General features: G+C 43.5%; 1 protein-coding gene across 1 annotated transcript in view; it reads right to left on the bottom strand.

Moving 5' to 3' along the window:
• The window catches only part of fgf13a (fibroblast growth factor 13a), a 44214-nt gene extending 26665 nt beyond the window's left edge, over positions 1 to 17549 (bottom strand). The window contains exon 1 of the mRNA XM_053429012.1: positions 17387 to 17549. Coding sequence (XP_053284987.1) covers positions 17387 to 17516 — 130 coding nt within the window. The 5' untranslated portion in view covers positions 17517 to 17549. The remainder of the gene's footprint in view (positions 1 to 17386) is intronic.
• Between the last annotated feature and the right edge of the window lie 266 nt (positions 17550 to 17815).

Here is a 17815-nt window from a genome sequence, read left to right as displayed (position 1 = left end):
CTCCTCCGTTAGATTTATATTTGCAATCTGCTGCTTCACAACTAAATGCAAGAGTCATAAATACAATGCAAATAATATGATTCTTGCCTGAACAATACCGAATAACCAGGTTTTTGTGTAAATCATTTCACCTGTTTTTTGTGTCGATTTTTCCTACAAACAAACAACCCCCCCCCCCCCCCCCCCAAAAGGTCCAACTATCGGTAACTCATAAGCCATGAAAAATAAATACAACAGTTACATGATTACAGACCTTTTTTACATGTTACCCTTCAAACTGTGTGTTATTTAAGAAGTACAACTTGAGTGTTTCTAACGTGTAGTTAAAATAAGCTGTCCCCTGATATTGCTCGGTACAGCTTTGACAGAAATTACTGAATGGAACGCAGCAAATACACTGGTGAATATTTTTCACACCAGCTTTACCTCGACAAGCTGTCACCATCTAATTTAACTGCATGTGAAGGACATCATTTAGCTTAGAAGCATACTGTCGGATTTCACACGGCATGGCCCCTGCGTTCTTTGTGTCTATGTGTGCATATGTATCTTTTGTGTGTGTATGTGTGTGTGTGTATGCATATGTGAGTGTGTGCGTGAGACTTAATGAAGTGGAGAAATCTCAATCAGAGGCACCAAACGGTGTGTGAAATAGCCAGTGCTCAGACAGCAGCCAGCTCAGAATGACTAATGCCATAGCAGCGATGTGCTCTCATTACTCCCAAAGAGCTTCAAACTACAAACCACTGTGTCTCTCTCTCTCTCTCCTGTCCTCTAACAAGCTGACCCTCGCTTCTCCTCTGACTTTGAACAATGATGGGAATGATTGGTGATATTTTACTCAGAAACTATAGCAGGATCTCTCTTTTTCTCAGAAAAAAAACAACGGACAAAGTCGGTCAATGTTCTATTTGCCCCTCAGGTGCCCTATGAGCAAAAATATTGAAAAACAAAAAGGTTTTATTTTTCCACGCATGTGAATGGTTATGAATCATCAGCGAGATGATGTCAGGAGGCTGCAGATTTGTTAGGTCCACTAATGGAAATTGAAATGTATTATTTGTGTCTGTGTGTGTGTGCCTCATGTGTGTGTAAGGGTGAGTGTTGTAGATGTAGTGGTTATGGTTATGGTTAAGTTAAGTCTCCAGGAAATGAATGTCAGTAAAGGTGAACATGACAACAGGTGTGTTTGTGTGAGTAGTCTAGTTATTACTTGTGTTGTGGGGACCTAGACCTGTCATGTTACGGGACTTGTTTTAGGGTTAGTCAAGCAGTAGTTAAGGTTAGAGTAACCCTTCAGAAAATGACTGTAAAATAGATCGTTGGTGTGGCTTCATGGCAGCTCAATTATCGCAGGTCACGTCTGCTGTTCAGAAAGAAAGCTGCATCACCACAGGGCGAATATGGCATTCCAAAAAGGGGCCTGTTTAGAAGGGGCAGTCGTCTGTGATTCCACCTTACTGTTCCATCAGCCGTCTGAGTCAGTGCAAGAGGAAGATAAGATCACACAGCATGATGTATGCACACAACCACTTGTGTATGACATAATATACGAGCACACATACATGCATATACAACAGATGCACACACGTACCCACGGGCAGCCATCCTGCCAAAGCTAATGAATCTCCAAATAGCTGTTATCAGAAAAAAAAATCCAGTATCGAGTCGAGTGTGGGAGATGGTCCCCTGCCAAAGACGGTGAGTCAATGGTAGCCCTTTGGCATTTTCCATTATAGTGAGAAAGCTACAGTGAAACAGCATTTAGGAGTTGAATGATTATAAATAACAAAATCACTTTTAGGCTCTTTCAAGTTATTCCCCTTCCATTAAGCAGAACACATCCAGGAAATGGGCTCTCGTCACAGTGAAGAGGGACAGCTGCTATCAAAGAGGGATCAGGGAAATGTGCTGCAGCCAAAATATAGACACTCAGACTTTCTGAAAGTTTGGATTAATAACTCCAATCTAATTATATCCTGTCTAGCAAGAGTGGTCTTAGTCCCAGAATACAGTTAAGTGGTGTGATGTTGTCCTACATATCCCTTCCAGTGTGACACATCAAGCAAAGGAATGGAAAGAGATTAAAGGCATCATTTCAGACACCAGCAGGCTTAAACTGTCAAGGTAGTGATGGAGACACAAAGGAAGCTCTCACACTCGCACAAGAGCACGAGGTCACGTATGCTTCTTTTTTAGGAGTAGCTAACTTAGGACACATTGTCGTCTTATGTGACAGACACTTCCTCAAAAAGATGATGAAAGAACAAATTGTGATTTCTTGAAAACCAGACTGCAGCTAAAAATTTTTTTTTAATTTATTTTATAAACGACAAGCTCCTAACAGATGTGAAAACACCTTGTTTCTCTTGTTGGAAGCAATGCGGACATCTGTCGAGGTGTTTGTCTCCTCTGTTATGCAGGTGTTTGTAATAAGCTCTGTTCTTAGCCAATAACCAGATCCCTGTCCTCAGAATAACCCCAACACATCCCTGGGCTCAAGAATAAGTGTAAATATTATGCAATGAGGTCAAATGTGCAGTGTAATGAACTGCATGTGAACATTAATGAAGCTCATTTTAGTCCATCCACACTCTGCTGGATTTCCCCAGCCTCGGATGCACTTCCTGGAGGAAGGGGTCGGAGCGTGGCACAGTGCTGTGACATGATGCCTGACTGCAGATTAGAGAAACAGGGTAGTTGTAGAGGCAGGGCGCAGAATGCCTCTTCAGCTGTTATGTATACAGTAAATGACGGATGCTTATGTCCACATTTCAAGCCTGTGCTACTCCTGTTGAGGTTAAATTAATATATATCTTTGCAAAAATAAAAATCTGGATGTTTGTACGCATGCCAGCGTAGTTGCATGCTTCAGATTGGCACGGATTATTCCACTTTACTTAAAAGCCCAACGTGTGAGGTGGAACAGATCGGCTAAGCTGGAAGTGACACGACAGGAGACATGACTCAACTGACGGGAGTGGGTGGGTAAATAGGTCATGTTCCCTACCCAGCAGAGAGTATCCCACTTTTCACTTTCAGCCCCTGTGCTTGATAGTGAAGTCGGCACACAGAGAAATCAATGGCCGCAGAATGACAATGGATGGTAGTGGACCGGCGTTTGGAACATAACGGGAGGGAGGAGCTGTGAAGAGCTGATAGAGAACCATGCAGAGAGGTACGAGGAAAGTAGGCCAAATCTCAGCAGTGAAGCAGGGATGGCTCTCTGCGGGTTGTAGCAGCCTTTATGATATAATATGAAACACTACTACAGGACAGCATTGGACTTGTAAAATCATACATAAATCTTCACTCAAAATACCTTGTAATCTAATCCCATTGCCTGCAGGTGTAAGACAGTTATACCAGCCACCAGCCAAAAGCGTGGTAACTCGCAACTGGTAACCACAGTGAAGAAGGAGGACTTTTGACTAAACAAAAATAAACTACTACACAAATAATTTCCCTTTTTTCCCCTCTGTGCTGCAGCCTGTAGTGAATCTGCTGTCCTGCCCTTTTATTTTGAAAGGCTTCACAGATATTAATATAAATCAAAAGCACATTCCAAGATGTCAGACAAAGATGATCTACTGACGTCAAGCTAAGGCTACTGAATTATTATCATACCATCCCTTTAAGTGTGAGTGGTGCCATTGACTTCAAACCATTTCTCACTACGAGTGTCTCGAACCAAAGATGAAGAAAAAACGCTCTTTGTTGGCAAACGACATGATTCATTGCCTATTGGGGACGGCAGCATCACTCATCATCTGCAGGGAAGACAAATAAGTGACCATTATGCCTTTTTGTTTGTTGCTTATCATCGTATCGTCACCTCATTGAAAACACATTATTTTGAGAAGCTTCTGTGGTTCAGAACACATTCAGACATTTGAAATCCAAGTATCAGCAGCTGAGCAGCAGAACAAAACGTACGAATGTCAAAGTATCAATTTGTCAAAAATGTTGAACAATGTTAAAGTTGTGTATCTTTGGAGACATACACATTTTTTTTTTTTACAGTTACAGTATTATTTAAGGTAACTAACTCCCAATGCAGCCAGCTGATTCTTCAGATCAAATATTCAACTATTTTCAAAAGCAGCGCAGCATCTTATATTTATGCAGCCCTTTGATTTGAGCTGTGAACAGTTAAATAGGAATGATCCATGTGCAATATTCATGCATTCTCCAAATCTGCAGTCTTTATGAAGCCATCCAAAACGGATGGGGAGGACCCAAAAGATACAAAGGCAACACCACAGAATCCTTGCTGCACTTCATACTGTGTGTGTGTGTGTGAGTGAGTGTGTGTGTGCTGCTCTGGTGAGGGAAGAGATCTGGAGGATTTAGTAGTTGTGCCTTTAACTTCTGTAATATATTGTCTGACTCACCTGTCTATTGTCCGAACACAAGATTAATTGTATATTAAAGTGTTTGTTTCTGTGTGTATGATTGTGTGTGTACTGTATATTTGTTGCAATACGACTTCTGGCATCGCGTCTGTAGAGGAATAAAGATACTGTAGAGCAACTCCCCTGCACTTTTTTACTCCTGCTCTCTACACCCGTGGATACTACACTCCTGGTTCTCAGTACTTTCCATACAGTCATTATTTCTGCCTGAGCCTTTTGCTAGAATCTTGATCAAAGAGTGCCACAGATTTAAATGATAAATGGCTGCAGATGGATTTTAAACCTATGATGTAACACTTGAGCTTAAACGGATTATAGGATTTTGTATATTTACCTAAAAACTCTGAAGCAGGTTTACAGACTTATTTCTGTTATTTCAGGTCCTGCCCATCGACAGTAGCAGAGTTCATACGAAATTGATTCGGTTTACCACAAATTCAAATGGTGCTGTATGTTTTGTTGTACTTGGTAATGGTTTTCAAATAATTTTTCTTCCATTATTATACTAACATGGATCTTATATAGGCTGTACAGATGTGATTTAGAGTGGCTGAGCTATCGGACTGAGGTTTATTCTCTGAACGGCTGTCAAGGGAATAAAAGCAGAACATCCTTTGCTCTCTTCGGGCTTCGTCTCCAATCAGAGCCTGCAGCCAGATCGACCCCTGCGGCATGCAGCAGGTCAGAGGTCAGGCTTTAACATGATTGAATGATTGCACTGAGCCCGCTGCTGCCAATTGAAGAATCTGTGTAAGTGACTAGAGCCCATATTATGTTGCTAAGGCGAAGTTCCTGCTGTGGAACAGCTGCTGTGGTGTTTCGTGTCTGGAACTCGGTCAGTTATCCGAGTGGCCGTCGCAAAACCTCTTCAACAAGTCAGAGAAATCCTCTCTTAGTGCTGCTGTGTCCGATTTGTACCACAAAGAAAAATCCCTGAATCTCTAGACATGACCTCTGATAAACACTGTCATCCACTGCCACTCTGTGTGTGTGTGTGTGTGTGTGTGTGTTTGCAATTGAGGAGATAACATGAGGAGATTAGGACATATTAACCAATGCTTTGGCTTTCAGGAGCACAGATTAGAGACGGGAGGCTGCGTGACACTGGTCTGTTGTGATGATGGTTTATGTGCTATCATCAGTGTTGCTGAAGCACTGCCTCTCTGTCTGTCTGATTGCAACCCATTACATCATTCTGAACATGCAGCCGAGGCCTGTGACCTCCTACTCACGCACATCAACAGAACAGTGTCAAGAGCACATTCCTGTTATCCACAAGTACATTGAAGAGGCACCATTTTATGATAACACGCAATCAACTTGAAGTCCCCTCTTTTTGATTTGAGCTATCATAACCTTTTGAACTCGTGATCTTCTTAACCGCTGGTTGTTTGTTTTTTGTCCTTATTTCATTCTGAGTGTGTGTGAGGGACAGCGAGAGGAACAAAGAGAGACAGCTGTCAATGTACCCCAGCAAGGCTTGGTGAGATGTGCAATGTCTAATTATCTCTCCAGCCAGTGGATTAGGGAGCGACACTTATGTCTGCCATGAGTCCATAGGTCCCCAAGTGCATTCCGATAATTCTTCAAATATAAAGTGGATATATGTGCCAGGCACGTCAATTGCGATTGTATGACAGAATCCCAGCTCCTCCCCTGAAATATGGTGGAAGCAAGTGCCAACGGACTTCAAGTAAAAGAGACTGTTATCAAAACTAAAAAGTTGTGTTATGCATCAACTACATTTATTTCAATACATAAACTGCCTTCGTTCAAGTACCCCCTGGTTGGATCAGCTGATGACACAAGTCACAGCTCTTTGGATTGAGCTGCTAAAGAGGTGGTGTTATGAAAACTTGCAGAAGTATAACACACAAGAAAGAAAAGCATCTGGCGGAAACTTAATAATCTGTGGTCTTTATGTTCTGGTGACCATTGAAAGCACAGTTATGGATCGCTCCTCATTCATTTAGATAGGACCCTGGTAAGCCCTAATGCAAGATGGCTGTTGAGTGGCGAGACCTGCCTGCAAGGACTTCGGATGTACTGTGTTTTTTTGTACAAAAAATTCGGGGCTAGTAGCTATACGACGTGGTTTTGAGGAACTACAGAATCTGGCAGGTCATTGAGTCAATAGCAGAGGGTATGGAGGCCAGGAGGCACTTTAAGGATGACTTTTGTGAGAAGAGTCTTGGGAGTTGCATGGGCAAGACAATGCGACGAGGACCTAAATACATAAAGAAATGTCTTCATTGCTGCAGTCCATATACATTTGTATGTGAGCAAGCTTACTGCTTTGTCTCAGCAACGCCTGACAGCTGAGGTTAAGCACAGCCGCGCAGATGCAACACCTCCGTGCTGTTGTTTATTCAGTCCAATGCACCAGCCTGTCCCGTTCTCCGGCGCTCGTATGCACGCTGTAAAATTAGATTTGAGTCTGCGATAATGACTTACGGGGGCCGCTGTTCCCTGCATACTGATGAATCACACCCGGCCGAGGGTGTGTGTGTGTGTTTGTTTGTGTGCATGGTGTGAGAGAGGAGGAGTGCTACACTCTGCTGGAGATTGTTCGAGGCGAAGGGCACATCACGCAGGTCAATTGAGTTACTTACAACAGCGCTCATTTGACAAACACCTGCAGAGGGTAATGTTCACCTCGGTTGACAGAAACACATGCTGGAGGGAGCTGATGTCTGTGAACTGAAAGGGAGTGATTGAGAGGGATCAGTGTTTGTCAGTCGAAGAGTAACCTTTTCATTAGCACTCTGCATTATTTACATCCATCCCATCGATTGTCCGGGGACATGCAGCTACATTGACCTTGAGAGATCGCACTGGGCTGCTAATGGACACAATATGAAATTTGAGAAGATTGTTTTTCCTCATTTTCTTTTGTATTTGATTTACCTTTGTTAAAATGTCTCTAACGACTTGTGTCATTCATACAAACCTTTATGAAATTTGATTTATGGGTTATTCTGTAATCATACTACAAAGTACAGCCAAGCATAGGTCTACAAGCATCAGAAGGTAAATATAGTTGTTACCATTTATATTAAGATGACGTACTGATCAGTGTTGCTGACGCAGGAGAACGAGGGTCAAGTTGCTCAGAGGGACATTAATGGAAGCTAAAACATGGAGAGTGCAGGAAGTGGAGAAGAGGTCATGGCATGCTAATGTAATGGATTTTATATTTGCTGTCGGCAATTTTGCAGTTTCAAACTTGTCTTTCTGTTTGTGTTGTGAGCTCCTAGCGTTCTGTGTATTGGAGATCCTCAGTGAGTGACTGTGTGAGCTATCAGGATGCAATTTGACGGGATCACAACACACTGTCTGAAGACAGCTAAACCGTCTGGTGATGCAAACAAACTGTGGCATCATCTGTCAAGTCAGAACATCCACTTCTAAAATGCAATAGTTCCCCGTCAGTTCCCCACACAGCCAATCTTGAAAAAATCAACTATTCTCAAAGTTTACGACTCCGGGATCTCACATTGCATCAAAGTGCTTCATGATAAAATGAGTTGTGACAGCACCCTTTTAAATCCTGGTATGTTGCAGTCCATTTGGTTGAAAACCTGTTTCAGACCTCCTTTATGGTTTTCTCACGCAATAAGGATGTCGGTTGGTGGATTATGTCAAACTGGGGTGAAACAGGAGAAAATCTGTGTAGAAAACCAATTTAAACCGCCCTTATTATACACCACTGTAGTGATTAAATATATAACTCTGATGTTAAGCTGTTTTTAATAGTAGCTGCTGTTGCAAAGTTGGGGAGGTCGTTGCACAGCGCCCGGATCACACACTCAGCACTAAATTGGCTCAGGCCACTGTGGAATACCCTGGACACTTTCTTTCTAACATTGAGAAGGCAGTAAATAAACTGTCACTCCCCCTGTGTCTCTAATATGTCTCTGGTGCAGCACACAAAGATACGGCCAAGAGAGGGAAACGGGGCGAGGAAAACGGAAAACACTTTCTGGCTGGCGACGCTTTTTTCCCGAGTGGCGGTTATCATTCTGATCCCATTCTTGACTTAAAATGTTCCTGAATTTGAGCAAAAAAACTTTTCCCCAACTTCTGGAAGTATGGCTGCACAGTGTTTTCTGTTTATGTGGAGGACAGCACAACTTTTGTCGTCCTTAGTCCTGGTTTCATCAGACCAAGCTGTGTCTGGCGCTGGCAGGCGACATGATGGGAGAAATTGGGTGTCTGCATGAATCCTAACCAACATTAGCCCTGGCTGGCAGCCTGGCATATTACTTGGTGACCCCCCGAGATGAAACATGCGAGGACTTTACATAATCGCGTCCAACACCCAAGATGACCCCTCCAACTGTCTGTATGTGTCTGAGCCACGCTAAACTCCTGGTCTCTTCTACTTTGATGCTTGGGCAGCTCTGGAAATGAGGGGGTCTGAGGAACTGTTAAGGTCATGAAAGTTCTAAATGCTATTTTTTTTGACTTTTTTTGACAATCTTTAATGTCAGGGTGCCACAATTAGGCATGTTTGACAAGTTTACGGTTCAATCAGTATTTTGCTATAAACATTCAGTAAAGCATGTTTTTTAAGGTTTGTTTTCATCTACATTAGTTTTTTTTTTGTTTGATTCTCTTTTAGTGATCAGGATTACATAAAAACTACTGGATAACCACAAAACTTAGAGGAAGGATGCAGAATGGGTAAGGGAAGAAGCCATTACATGTTTCTGTGGTGCAGTTTAATTGAATTAAAGGGCGGTATGTATTCTAGTTTAATAATTGTGACTATGATATGCAGCGATTGGGCCATTTTGTGATTAAAAACAAATTTACTAAATCTAAATGGCCGTAATCACATCTTTGGCATATCTAGTCCTTTGCATTTCCTTTTGCATTGATTAACAGCTGACATATAAGACACTATCTAAGAACTGGTATTTGTCCTATAAACAGCATGCAGAGGACTTGCCTGAGAAATAAATGAGTTACACACTTAAATTTGAATTTGGCCAATTACCATCCATATTACCCTGGATATCACAGGCTGTTGGATAAAAGCATCAAAAAAGGCTTTAAAGGCCCAGAAAGGGGAGAGTGGGAACAGTTGCTACCAGTGAATGTCTGTGTTAGTGACGGGGAATAGAGGCAAGCTGATGAATAGCGAGCAGAAGCATGCTGCAGTGTTGGCAGGCAACCAGATACTGTACATAGGCTGCACCCTGTTGACCGGGATCATATGAAGTACTCTATGGACTGTATGTGTTAAAACATTTGTCTGGGTTTGTTATGGGTTCTGGAAAATGCTTGGAAAAAATGTATATATAAAAAATAATAACTATACAACAGAAAGGTCGACCATACAACCATCTGGATCTTGACCCACCGCTGCATGACTCAACAAAGATATACTATTATGTTGAAAAATGGCTTTGGACTCATTGACTTGTTGATATATTACAATACTACTCACCAATTACGGACTGGAATTTGCAAGTCTGCAGTCTCTATACCCACAGCTGTCAGGGGACACTTTGCTAGCCTCCCATTAATGTGGTGCTGACTGAGCAGTTTGCCTCATTGCCCCAATTAAATAGCTTAACGCTTGTTTACTCTCGGGGGAACTTGCCCACCGCTTGTGTCACAGTCACTTTAGGCCGACTTCTCTACTGATCGTTCCCGTTCAGCTCGAGCTGCAGTTAAAAAGAGGAACATGAACTGAGTGAAACAATAATAGAGCGTGTCCATTAGTGGCATAAGCTGGGATTTTAGTGTCAAGCAGGTTGTGAGGTTTGTCATAGCTGAGGCACTGGGAATGATGGGGACTATCAAAATGTTGATTTTACCCCATTATCAATACATAATGATTGATACATTTCTTAAATGAGGAAAATCTCTCTTCATAGCTGTGCTCATTAACTCATTAATTCAGCTGGTGCTTAGTCTGTTCATTATTTTTCATCTATCTCCCTCTCTCTCTCTCTCTCTCTCTCTCTTTCTCTCTCTCTCTCTCTCTCTCTCTCTCTCGTTCACACTCGCATACTATTCTTCGGAGTGGTCAAGGGATATATATACGGTTTTAGGTGTGTTACTATGGACGGGTAGCCTGGATGCCAGACGAACTTAGCCCCGCCCACAACAATTTGGTCGGGCAGTTCGGTCTGGAGTCGCTCCATTGGGAAAAAATTATGGCCGGACCGGGCCAATCAGATTGTCAGGGCGGGCTTTATACGATGATTGACAGGTAACGTAATCAACCACGTCATCACTGTGCCCTCGGGTTGAATTCGTTTTCAACAAACATGCCTGCCGCTGGCGAGCTGAGATGTGTCGATGCTGCCATTGAGTCTGTTTTAGAAGACATCGACAGCGCATTCATTTTGAAAGAGGAACACAGAACGTGGAGGCGACGCCAAAGCACCGCGCTAATCCCTATCGCCCCGGCGCTTGGCTGTTCACACCGGACACTGAAGCGACGCTGAACCGCCGGGCAGCGCTAATAATATCACCCGTTGATCCAGTAGATCGCTGCACGGCTTTGTGCCAGTCACACCGGAGGCTGAAGCACCGCGCTGCGCCGAGGCTGCCTCGCGGTGCTTCAGCCTCCGGTGTGACCGGCACAAAGTTTTAACATGGGAGTGGATGGGAGCCAGCTGTTATTTAAGGCTTGGCGCTGCGCTGAAGCGTCCGGTGTGAACCCAGCGTTAGTAAATAACTCACAATGCGCTGCTTAGCATACGTCACATACTACGTTGCTCTGATTGGTTGTAGGTCTATCCAATTGAGCGAAGAGGAATTTTACTTCCTGGTCAGTTGAAACACGCCCCATAATTTTTTCCCAATGGAGCGACTCCAGACCGAACTGCCCGACCAAATTGTTGTGGGCGGGGCTAAGTTCGTCTGGCATCCAGGCTAATGGACGGGGTTTAAAACTATATAGATCCAAAACGTTTGTTTGGAAAGAGATGTTTGAGTTTATAGACAAACAAAAACGTAGACTTGCAATAGTGGCATGACATGCATCATATACATGTCAGTTTACAAACCTCATATAACTCAAACTGTACAGTACATCCTAGAATCACTGATACTATTCATTCAGAACAAACTAGTGGTCTGTTTGAACAGAAGGCTCTTGTATTCCATTCTGTGTGGCGAGTCTGCTACAAGGAGAGGACCTGGGACACAAAGACGAATGTGAGAGAAGTGCTAATTAAACAGACAATGATTTAATGTAATAGGCCTGGCAACTTTGCTCAGCCTCACTTCTCCGCCTGTCTCCAGAGATGTTCCTCGTTAATGTTGTCATATACACCCACTCCTACTGTTTGTCTGTGCCTTTGGTTCAAACCCCGGAGGAGCAACAAATTAACACGATTTCAGGCTAAATTAGAGGAGGTAAGTAATGAAAATACATGCGGGGGAAGATGACATCAAGCCAATGGAGCGTGCAGGCTACCCTTTGCTCTTTCTCTATTTTTATCCATCTCTTTCTGCTAAAGTCTTAGATATTTAAACTACAGTTTAAACTTAAATGTGGGACTATTTGACACATGTTGTCTTACTCGCTCTTGTTAGAAGGACTTGTTCAAAGGTTCTCCAGGTGCACTCTATCCATCTGGACTTTTAAGCTCTCACACGTGACCACACCGGTCCGGTTAGTACAGCAGTGCTGATGGGACACTGACACTCTCCTGCTGGCCTCCTCTCTCCAGGCACCGAATCGCATTATCATACACATTATTTATTCATGCACAGTCTATTTATGTATTGACGTCGACAAACAGAGCTGTGGCTTTCATGCAGAAGGGCAGACGGCAATGGAGAAAAACGAAAATTTGAACAAGCCGTTTAATTGGAGCACGGGTGCATCCTGAGGCTGCGTGTTTGTCCCCTGTCAACATCGCAGCAGTGTGTGCAGGACTTGTCTGTCACGAGGAGCGATGCTGGCCCCTTAAATGTAAGAGCGTCATGTCAACTTTGTGTTGAATCACTGCCATGCATTTTACATTGGGTGTGGGGAAATGGATGTGGCTACTCATTCCTCTTGCACTTCTGCTCACATTTACTCGGCTGAGTGAGCAGCAGATGAGTTATTTTGTCAATAAGGCTGATTAGATAGGGGAGTGGACGTTGTGCTGCACACACTCTGGACCTCATTCTGTCTCCAAGACAAATGGCCTCACTGACTTTCATTATACAGCTTGAGATAGTACATCTTAGAACTCACAGTTGTTTAATACTGTAAAAGGTTAACTGGTGACTGATTAGATCAGGTGGATGCTTTTTAAACGGAGTCGTGTGGGCCCTGTTGACTTTTTATTTAAGATATACAATGTAATTCAAGAGAAGTCCGTCCCTGTGTTTCAGTCATTCTGCATTTTACAACTTGTGTAATCTGAACTCCTCATTGGACACTTACATGCCCCTGCCTCGTACGTCTGTGTTTACATATCTCTATAGATATCCATCCGTCTGTGTATGCATTGCACAGCCTGAAACCATAAACACAGTCTTGCAGTCATTTGAATTATGGATGGGATATTTACACATCGGCCCCTCAGGCACCGTCTTTTGTTTCCGCTGCGGATCCAAAGTTACAGAGGGAGAGAGAGAGAGAGAAACGGAGGCAGAGGAGACAGGAGAGAGAGTTTTGAGAATGGCGAGGAATTGATAGGTGATGACACAGAGTTACCAAAGAGAGTACAATAGAGAACAAACTGTGTGACAGCAGGCAGCAAACACAGGCCTGAAGATGGAGGAAAGAAAGTCCGGTACACTCTCTGTCTGTGGTCTCCTCTACACCTCTACAGAGATATACTGATATGATTTGATCTCATTCTCTTGGGTGCTACAGTCCAAGCCCATGTGCTGCTGGTACGCTGTTCTGTGAACCCTGACTCCAATAAGCCAATGTTATGGTCTCTGCATCAGTCATGTCATTGTAATGTTGGAATGCATCAGGAGCAAGAGACTCAAGCTACTTCGATACTACTACGTTTTTTGCATTAAAAACCTCTGTCCACAGAAGCCTTTTTGGCTCCATATCAGTTTCCTGTCCATACTAACACATCTGAGCAAAGTCCACAGGGTCCGAGTGACACCTAGCCACTCAACAAAATCACGACTGTTTGCCGTCCTGGCTCCCAAATGGTTGAACAAGCTCCCCATTGACATCAAGACAGCAGAACTTCTTCACATCTTAAGCCGCAGGCTAAAAACACATCTTCTCCGACTACACATTGGCTAAGAAGATGGTCTGAGTCAAGTTGCACTTACATTTAGAACTTTGTTGTTGGACTTTTTTGAAGCTAATGTACTTACATGATTCTTGCTGTTTTGGGTTTGTACCTTCATTATAGGGGGCGGTGTGGCCTAGGGGGTAGAGTGGTCGTTCTCCAACAAGAAGGTTGCCGGTTCAATCACCACTCTTCCCCATCTGCATGCCGAAGTGTCCTTGGCAAGATACTGAACCCCTAAATGGCCCCTCATAAATGTTGATTGTACTAATTGTAAGTCGCTTTGGACAAAAGCATCAGCCTAATGACATGTAATGTAATTAATTAATGCACTTATTGGAAGACGCTAACTTATGTGTAATGCAATTTAAAGGGTCACATTGCAGTGGAACACTGAAGGCTACTGCCGTGATAGAAGCCTGATGAATCAGCAAAGGCTACATTCCATACATTGAAAAGACCCAGTCGGCAAGTGGCTGTTAATGTTGAAGATGTCCAAACTATTCAATTTCTGCCCATCCAGAGTAGTGTAGATGGCAGACGTATCCCAAGCAGAGATGATTCCTTTTCAAATGGAAACGTAGTAGTGTGGATGTAGCATCAGAGTTAACTATACTGCAAATTACAGACCTCATCAAGGCCTTGTTAATGTTTGCACCTGTCAGAGAACTGTCAGTGATCCACCTGTAGCAGACAAACTCCAGCATCTAAGCACAAACACAGATTAAATCTCACAGGGGAAGAACTTGTTCAAAGTCTAAAAACCTTAAAATTCAGTGTCTGTATCCAAACACCTTATAAATAAAGTCTTGAATCCATTAACAGAGATGGTTGAAAGTAGCATTAGTCATCCTTGTTGGTTTTCATGAGTCGGTTGCTAAGAGGCTAATCAACTCATAAAGTACTTGAGGTCCAGATCCAGGCATTGGATACATTACTGGCCTCAGATAAGTAAAAGCCCCACTTCCGCCCGTCCTATATAGGCCACATCTCTGTGTGTACTCATTTTGTGTCTCTTTGGGACATTTTAGTTTGTGTAGTCTCGTCTTCACTAAACAATCTGTGCTGCAATCCACATCCAAAGTCAACTGAACATTTAGCCACAGTGAGTGCTGATTGAAATCCATGAAAATCATTAATAAGTGCAACATAAAGCCGTGGGGATGGTGTTGCCATGGTAACAATGTGACACGGCCGACTTTCCTGCTCAGATCTTTGAAAACAAACCTTCTGGTTTTCTTTTCAAAATAAAAATAGATTTACCAATAAACGTAGGCTATAAGTTTTACTTAGAACAATTGTGTGGAGTGGTGAAACAGGACGTCAATGCCTCAAAGGGAATCATCACAGGAGTCCTATGGATTGATGATTATAAAAATTAAAAACAAAATTTGCAGTCCCCAGACCTAGGGTAAGGGTTAGGGTTAGACCAATTTTTAGAATTGAAAACACCAAATGAGGGAATATCTTAAGAAATATATATCATTCTTTCCTCCAGTAGAGTCCAGAGACTTGTAGTATCAATGCTAATAAGCAACAGAGCTGTTCTGGACACTTAATTTTGGTTTATCCATTAATTTCAAAAGTATTAGTGTCACACGTGCTTGGAAAAGTAGACACGTCTTTATCGTAGGTTGTGTGTTCCTGTGTCTGTAAACCCTACTCCACACATAGTTTAACACAGTTTCCATCAACATCGTCCATCAACAGTAATGACGTCCTCATCATCAGCTTACGTAAGAGTTATGTTCTCCCCTCCTTCCTTTGTAAATTCAGTCACGTCCAACTGGAGCTGCAGCCAAACTGAATAATACATCTGAACGTCACCAGCCAGACCTCTGCTGGAGATTCCATTTCTTAATCTCTCCCTCTCTCTATCTCTCTCTCTCTCTCTCTCTTTCTCACAAGGATAAGTGCATGTGCTTGAGTCCTTCAGCGGCTACACAGACAGCCTCCAACAGGTTAACCGATGTCCAAGTTTAGAAATACTGTACCAAACATAGAGGCAACACGAGACAGAGCAGTGCTTTGCAGAGGAAACATCAGCAGTGAGATAATTCATATCTTACCGAGCTGGAAGTCTGCAAAGAAAAAGCAATTTCTACAATCTTAGCACTCTATTGGGGTTTGGATGATAAATGAGGCATTCAGAGAACCTGAGTACCAGACAGTGCCGGGTATGGTTGCATGCTTGGAGCACATTTTTTTTATTATTATTGTATTCTTTACTTTACTACAAATCCTACAAATGCTGATAACATAAAAAGAGTGCAGACATATCATCATGCTTTGAGGAAGGAAGACCGGACTGATGACGGGACGGATGGAAGGAAGGAAGGAAGGAAGGAAGGAAGGAAGGAAGGAAGGAAGGAAGGAAGGAAGGAAGGAAGGAAGGAAGGAAGGAAGGAAGGAAGGAAGGAAGGAAGGAAGGAAGGAAGGAAGGAAGGAAGGAAGGAAGGAAGGAAGGAAGGAAGGAAGGAAGGAAGGAAGGAAGGAAGGAAGGAAGGAAGGAAGGAAGGAAGGAAGGAAGGAAGGAAGGAAGGAAGGAAGGAAGGAAGGAAGGAAGGAAGGAAGGAAGGAAGGAAGGAAGGAAGGAAGGAAGGAAGGAAGGAAGGAAGGAAGGAAGGAAGGAAGGAAGGAAGGAAGGAAGGAAGGAAGGAAGGAAGGAAGGAAGGAAGGAAGGAAGGAAGGAAGGAAGGAAGGAAGGAAGGAAGGAAGGAAGGAAGGAAGGAAGGAAGGAAGGAAGGAAGGAAGGAAGGAAGGAAGGAAGGAAGGCCGGACTGATGAAGGGACGGAGGGATGGAAGGTATAATAGAGGGAAGGAGGACGTAAGGGAGTACGGAAGGAAGGAAGGACGGAGGGAAGGAAGGAACATTAGAGGGAGGGATTGAAGGAATGAGGGAAGGAGGGAGTGAGGGAGGGAAGGAAGGAAGGAAGGAAGGAAGGAAGAAGGGAAGGAAGGGAGGAAGGAAGGAAGGAAGGACTGAACAAGGCTGTAACTACAAGACTACAGGCAGAAGCAAGGAAGCAGAGGAAACAAGGGGGTGGGGGTTAGCTGACTTGAAGTCTGTAGTATTGTTTAGTCTCGAATATGAAACCTTTCAATCTTACATAGTCTGGAAGATGAAAAGAGTTTCACTATTTTGTTGTGTGAGGTTAGTGGAAGTGGAAGCACATACAGAAATCGCCTTGTCATTGAACTCATTAAGGCGGCAGCTGCCTCCGTCTACAACCCCTTTTCTTTTTGCACTTTGTTTTGGTCTGTGCCTGCGCCTCAGGGTAGCAATGACCGACTTAATGGTTTGGGATAGGGAGGGGTGGGCAGGAGCTACAGATGCTATGCTCCTCAGTCCAAATTCTGGGGTGTGGAGACACACGTACACGAACTCACACACACTCATACAAACAGTGGACGAGGGCAGAGATGGAGATGTGCCCTCGTGCAGGTTTTCTGTGAGCAAACATGCCCCAAGCATTCAGTCTTATACTCAAACACCCTCACACGCAGACCCTCGCACTTGCACCCACACACGCACACGTTCCTGCACGAACACATGCATGCTCGAAAGGGGAAGAGGCACACCAGATGCTCTCTAAAAAATGGGACAGCAATGAAAGAGATCTTAGTTTGGAGGGGAGGAGAACTATCAGTTCACACAGAATATGAGAGAGGGGGGAAAACAAGACGGGAGTAAGCAGGGGAGACGAGGAGCATCAGCAAATCAAAACAAAGAGGGGGTGCGAACAAACCTTCGGGCTCTGTGCTCTCTCTGTGGATGGCTTGCTTCAGCGGGCAGCAGAAGATTTCGTGACACTTAGCACGAAAGGGGGACCCTTTACTCCTTATATCCGCAGAGTGGATGGAGTCCTGCCGTAACATAATGTACTCCTGGGTACCTGGGGCAGCGTCATCCTGGACTGCGGTGGTGCCATAACAGAATGAACTGGGGTTAGAACGCTCACCACACACAGAAACCAAAAGAAAACAACAACAAGGTGCAAAGAACACAGGGCTTAAACACAGGCAAATCAAAATACAGCATACATTAGCTACAGCAATGGCTTTAAATAACAGTAGAGAACAAAGGAGAGTGGAAAGGGGGATAGAAGACAATAAGAAAGATAGAGACAGGCTTAGATCAAGAAAACCAAACTCTAAAAATAACTCGATTTAAAGAG

This window comes from Pleuronectes platessa, chromosome 8 (genome assembly GCF_947347685.1).
Source record: "Pleuronectes platessa chromosome 8, fPlePla1.1, whole genome shotgun sequence".
In the NCBI taxonomy this organism is placed as follows: Eukaryota; Metazoa; Chordata; class Actinopteri; order Pleuronectiformes; family Pleuronectidae; genus Pleuronectes; species Pleuronectes platessa.
The sequence above is the reverse complement of the archived record's forward strand: the minus strand, read 5'-3'. Positions and strand labels throughout refer to the sequence as shown.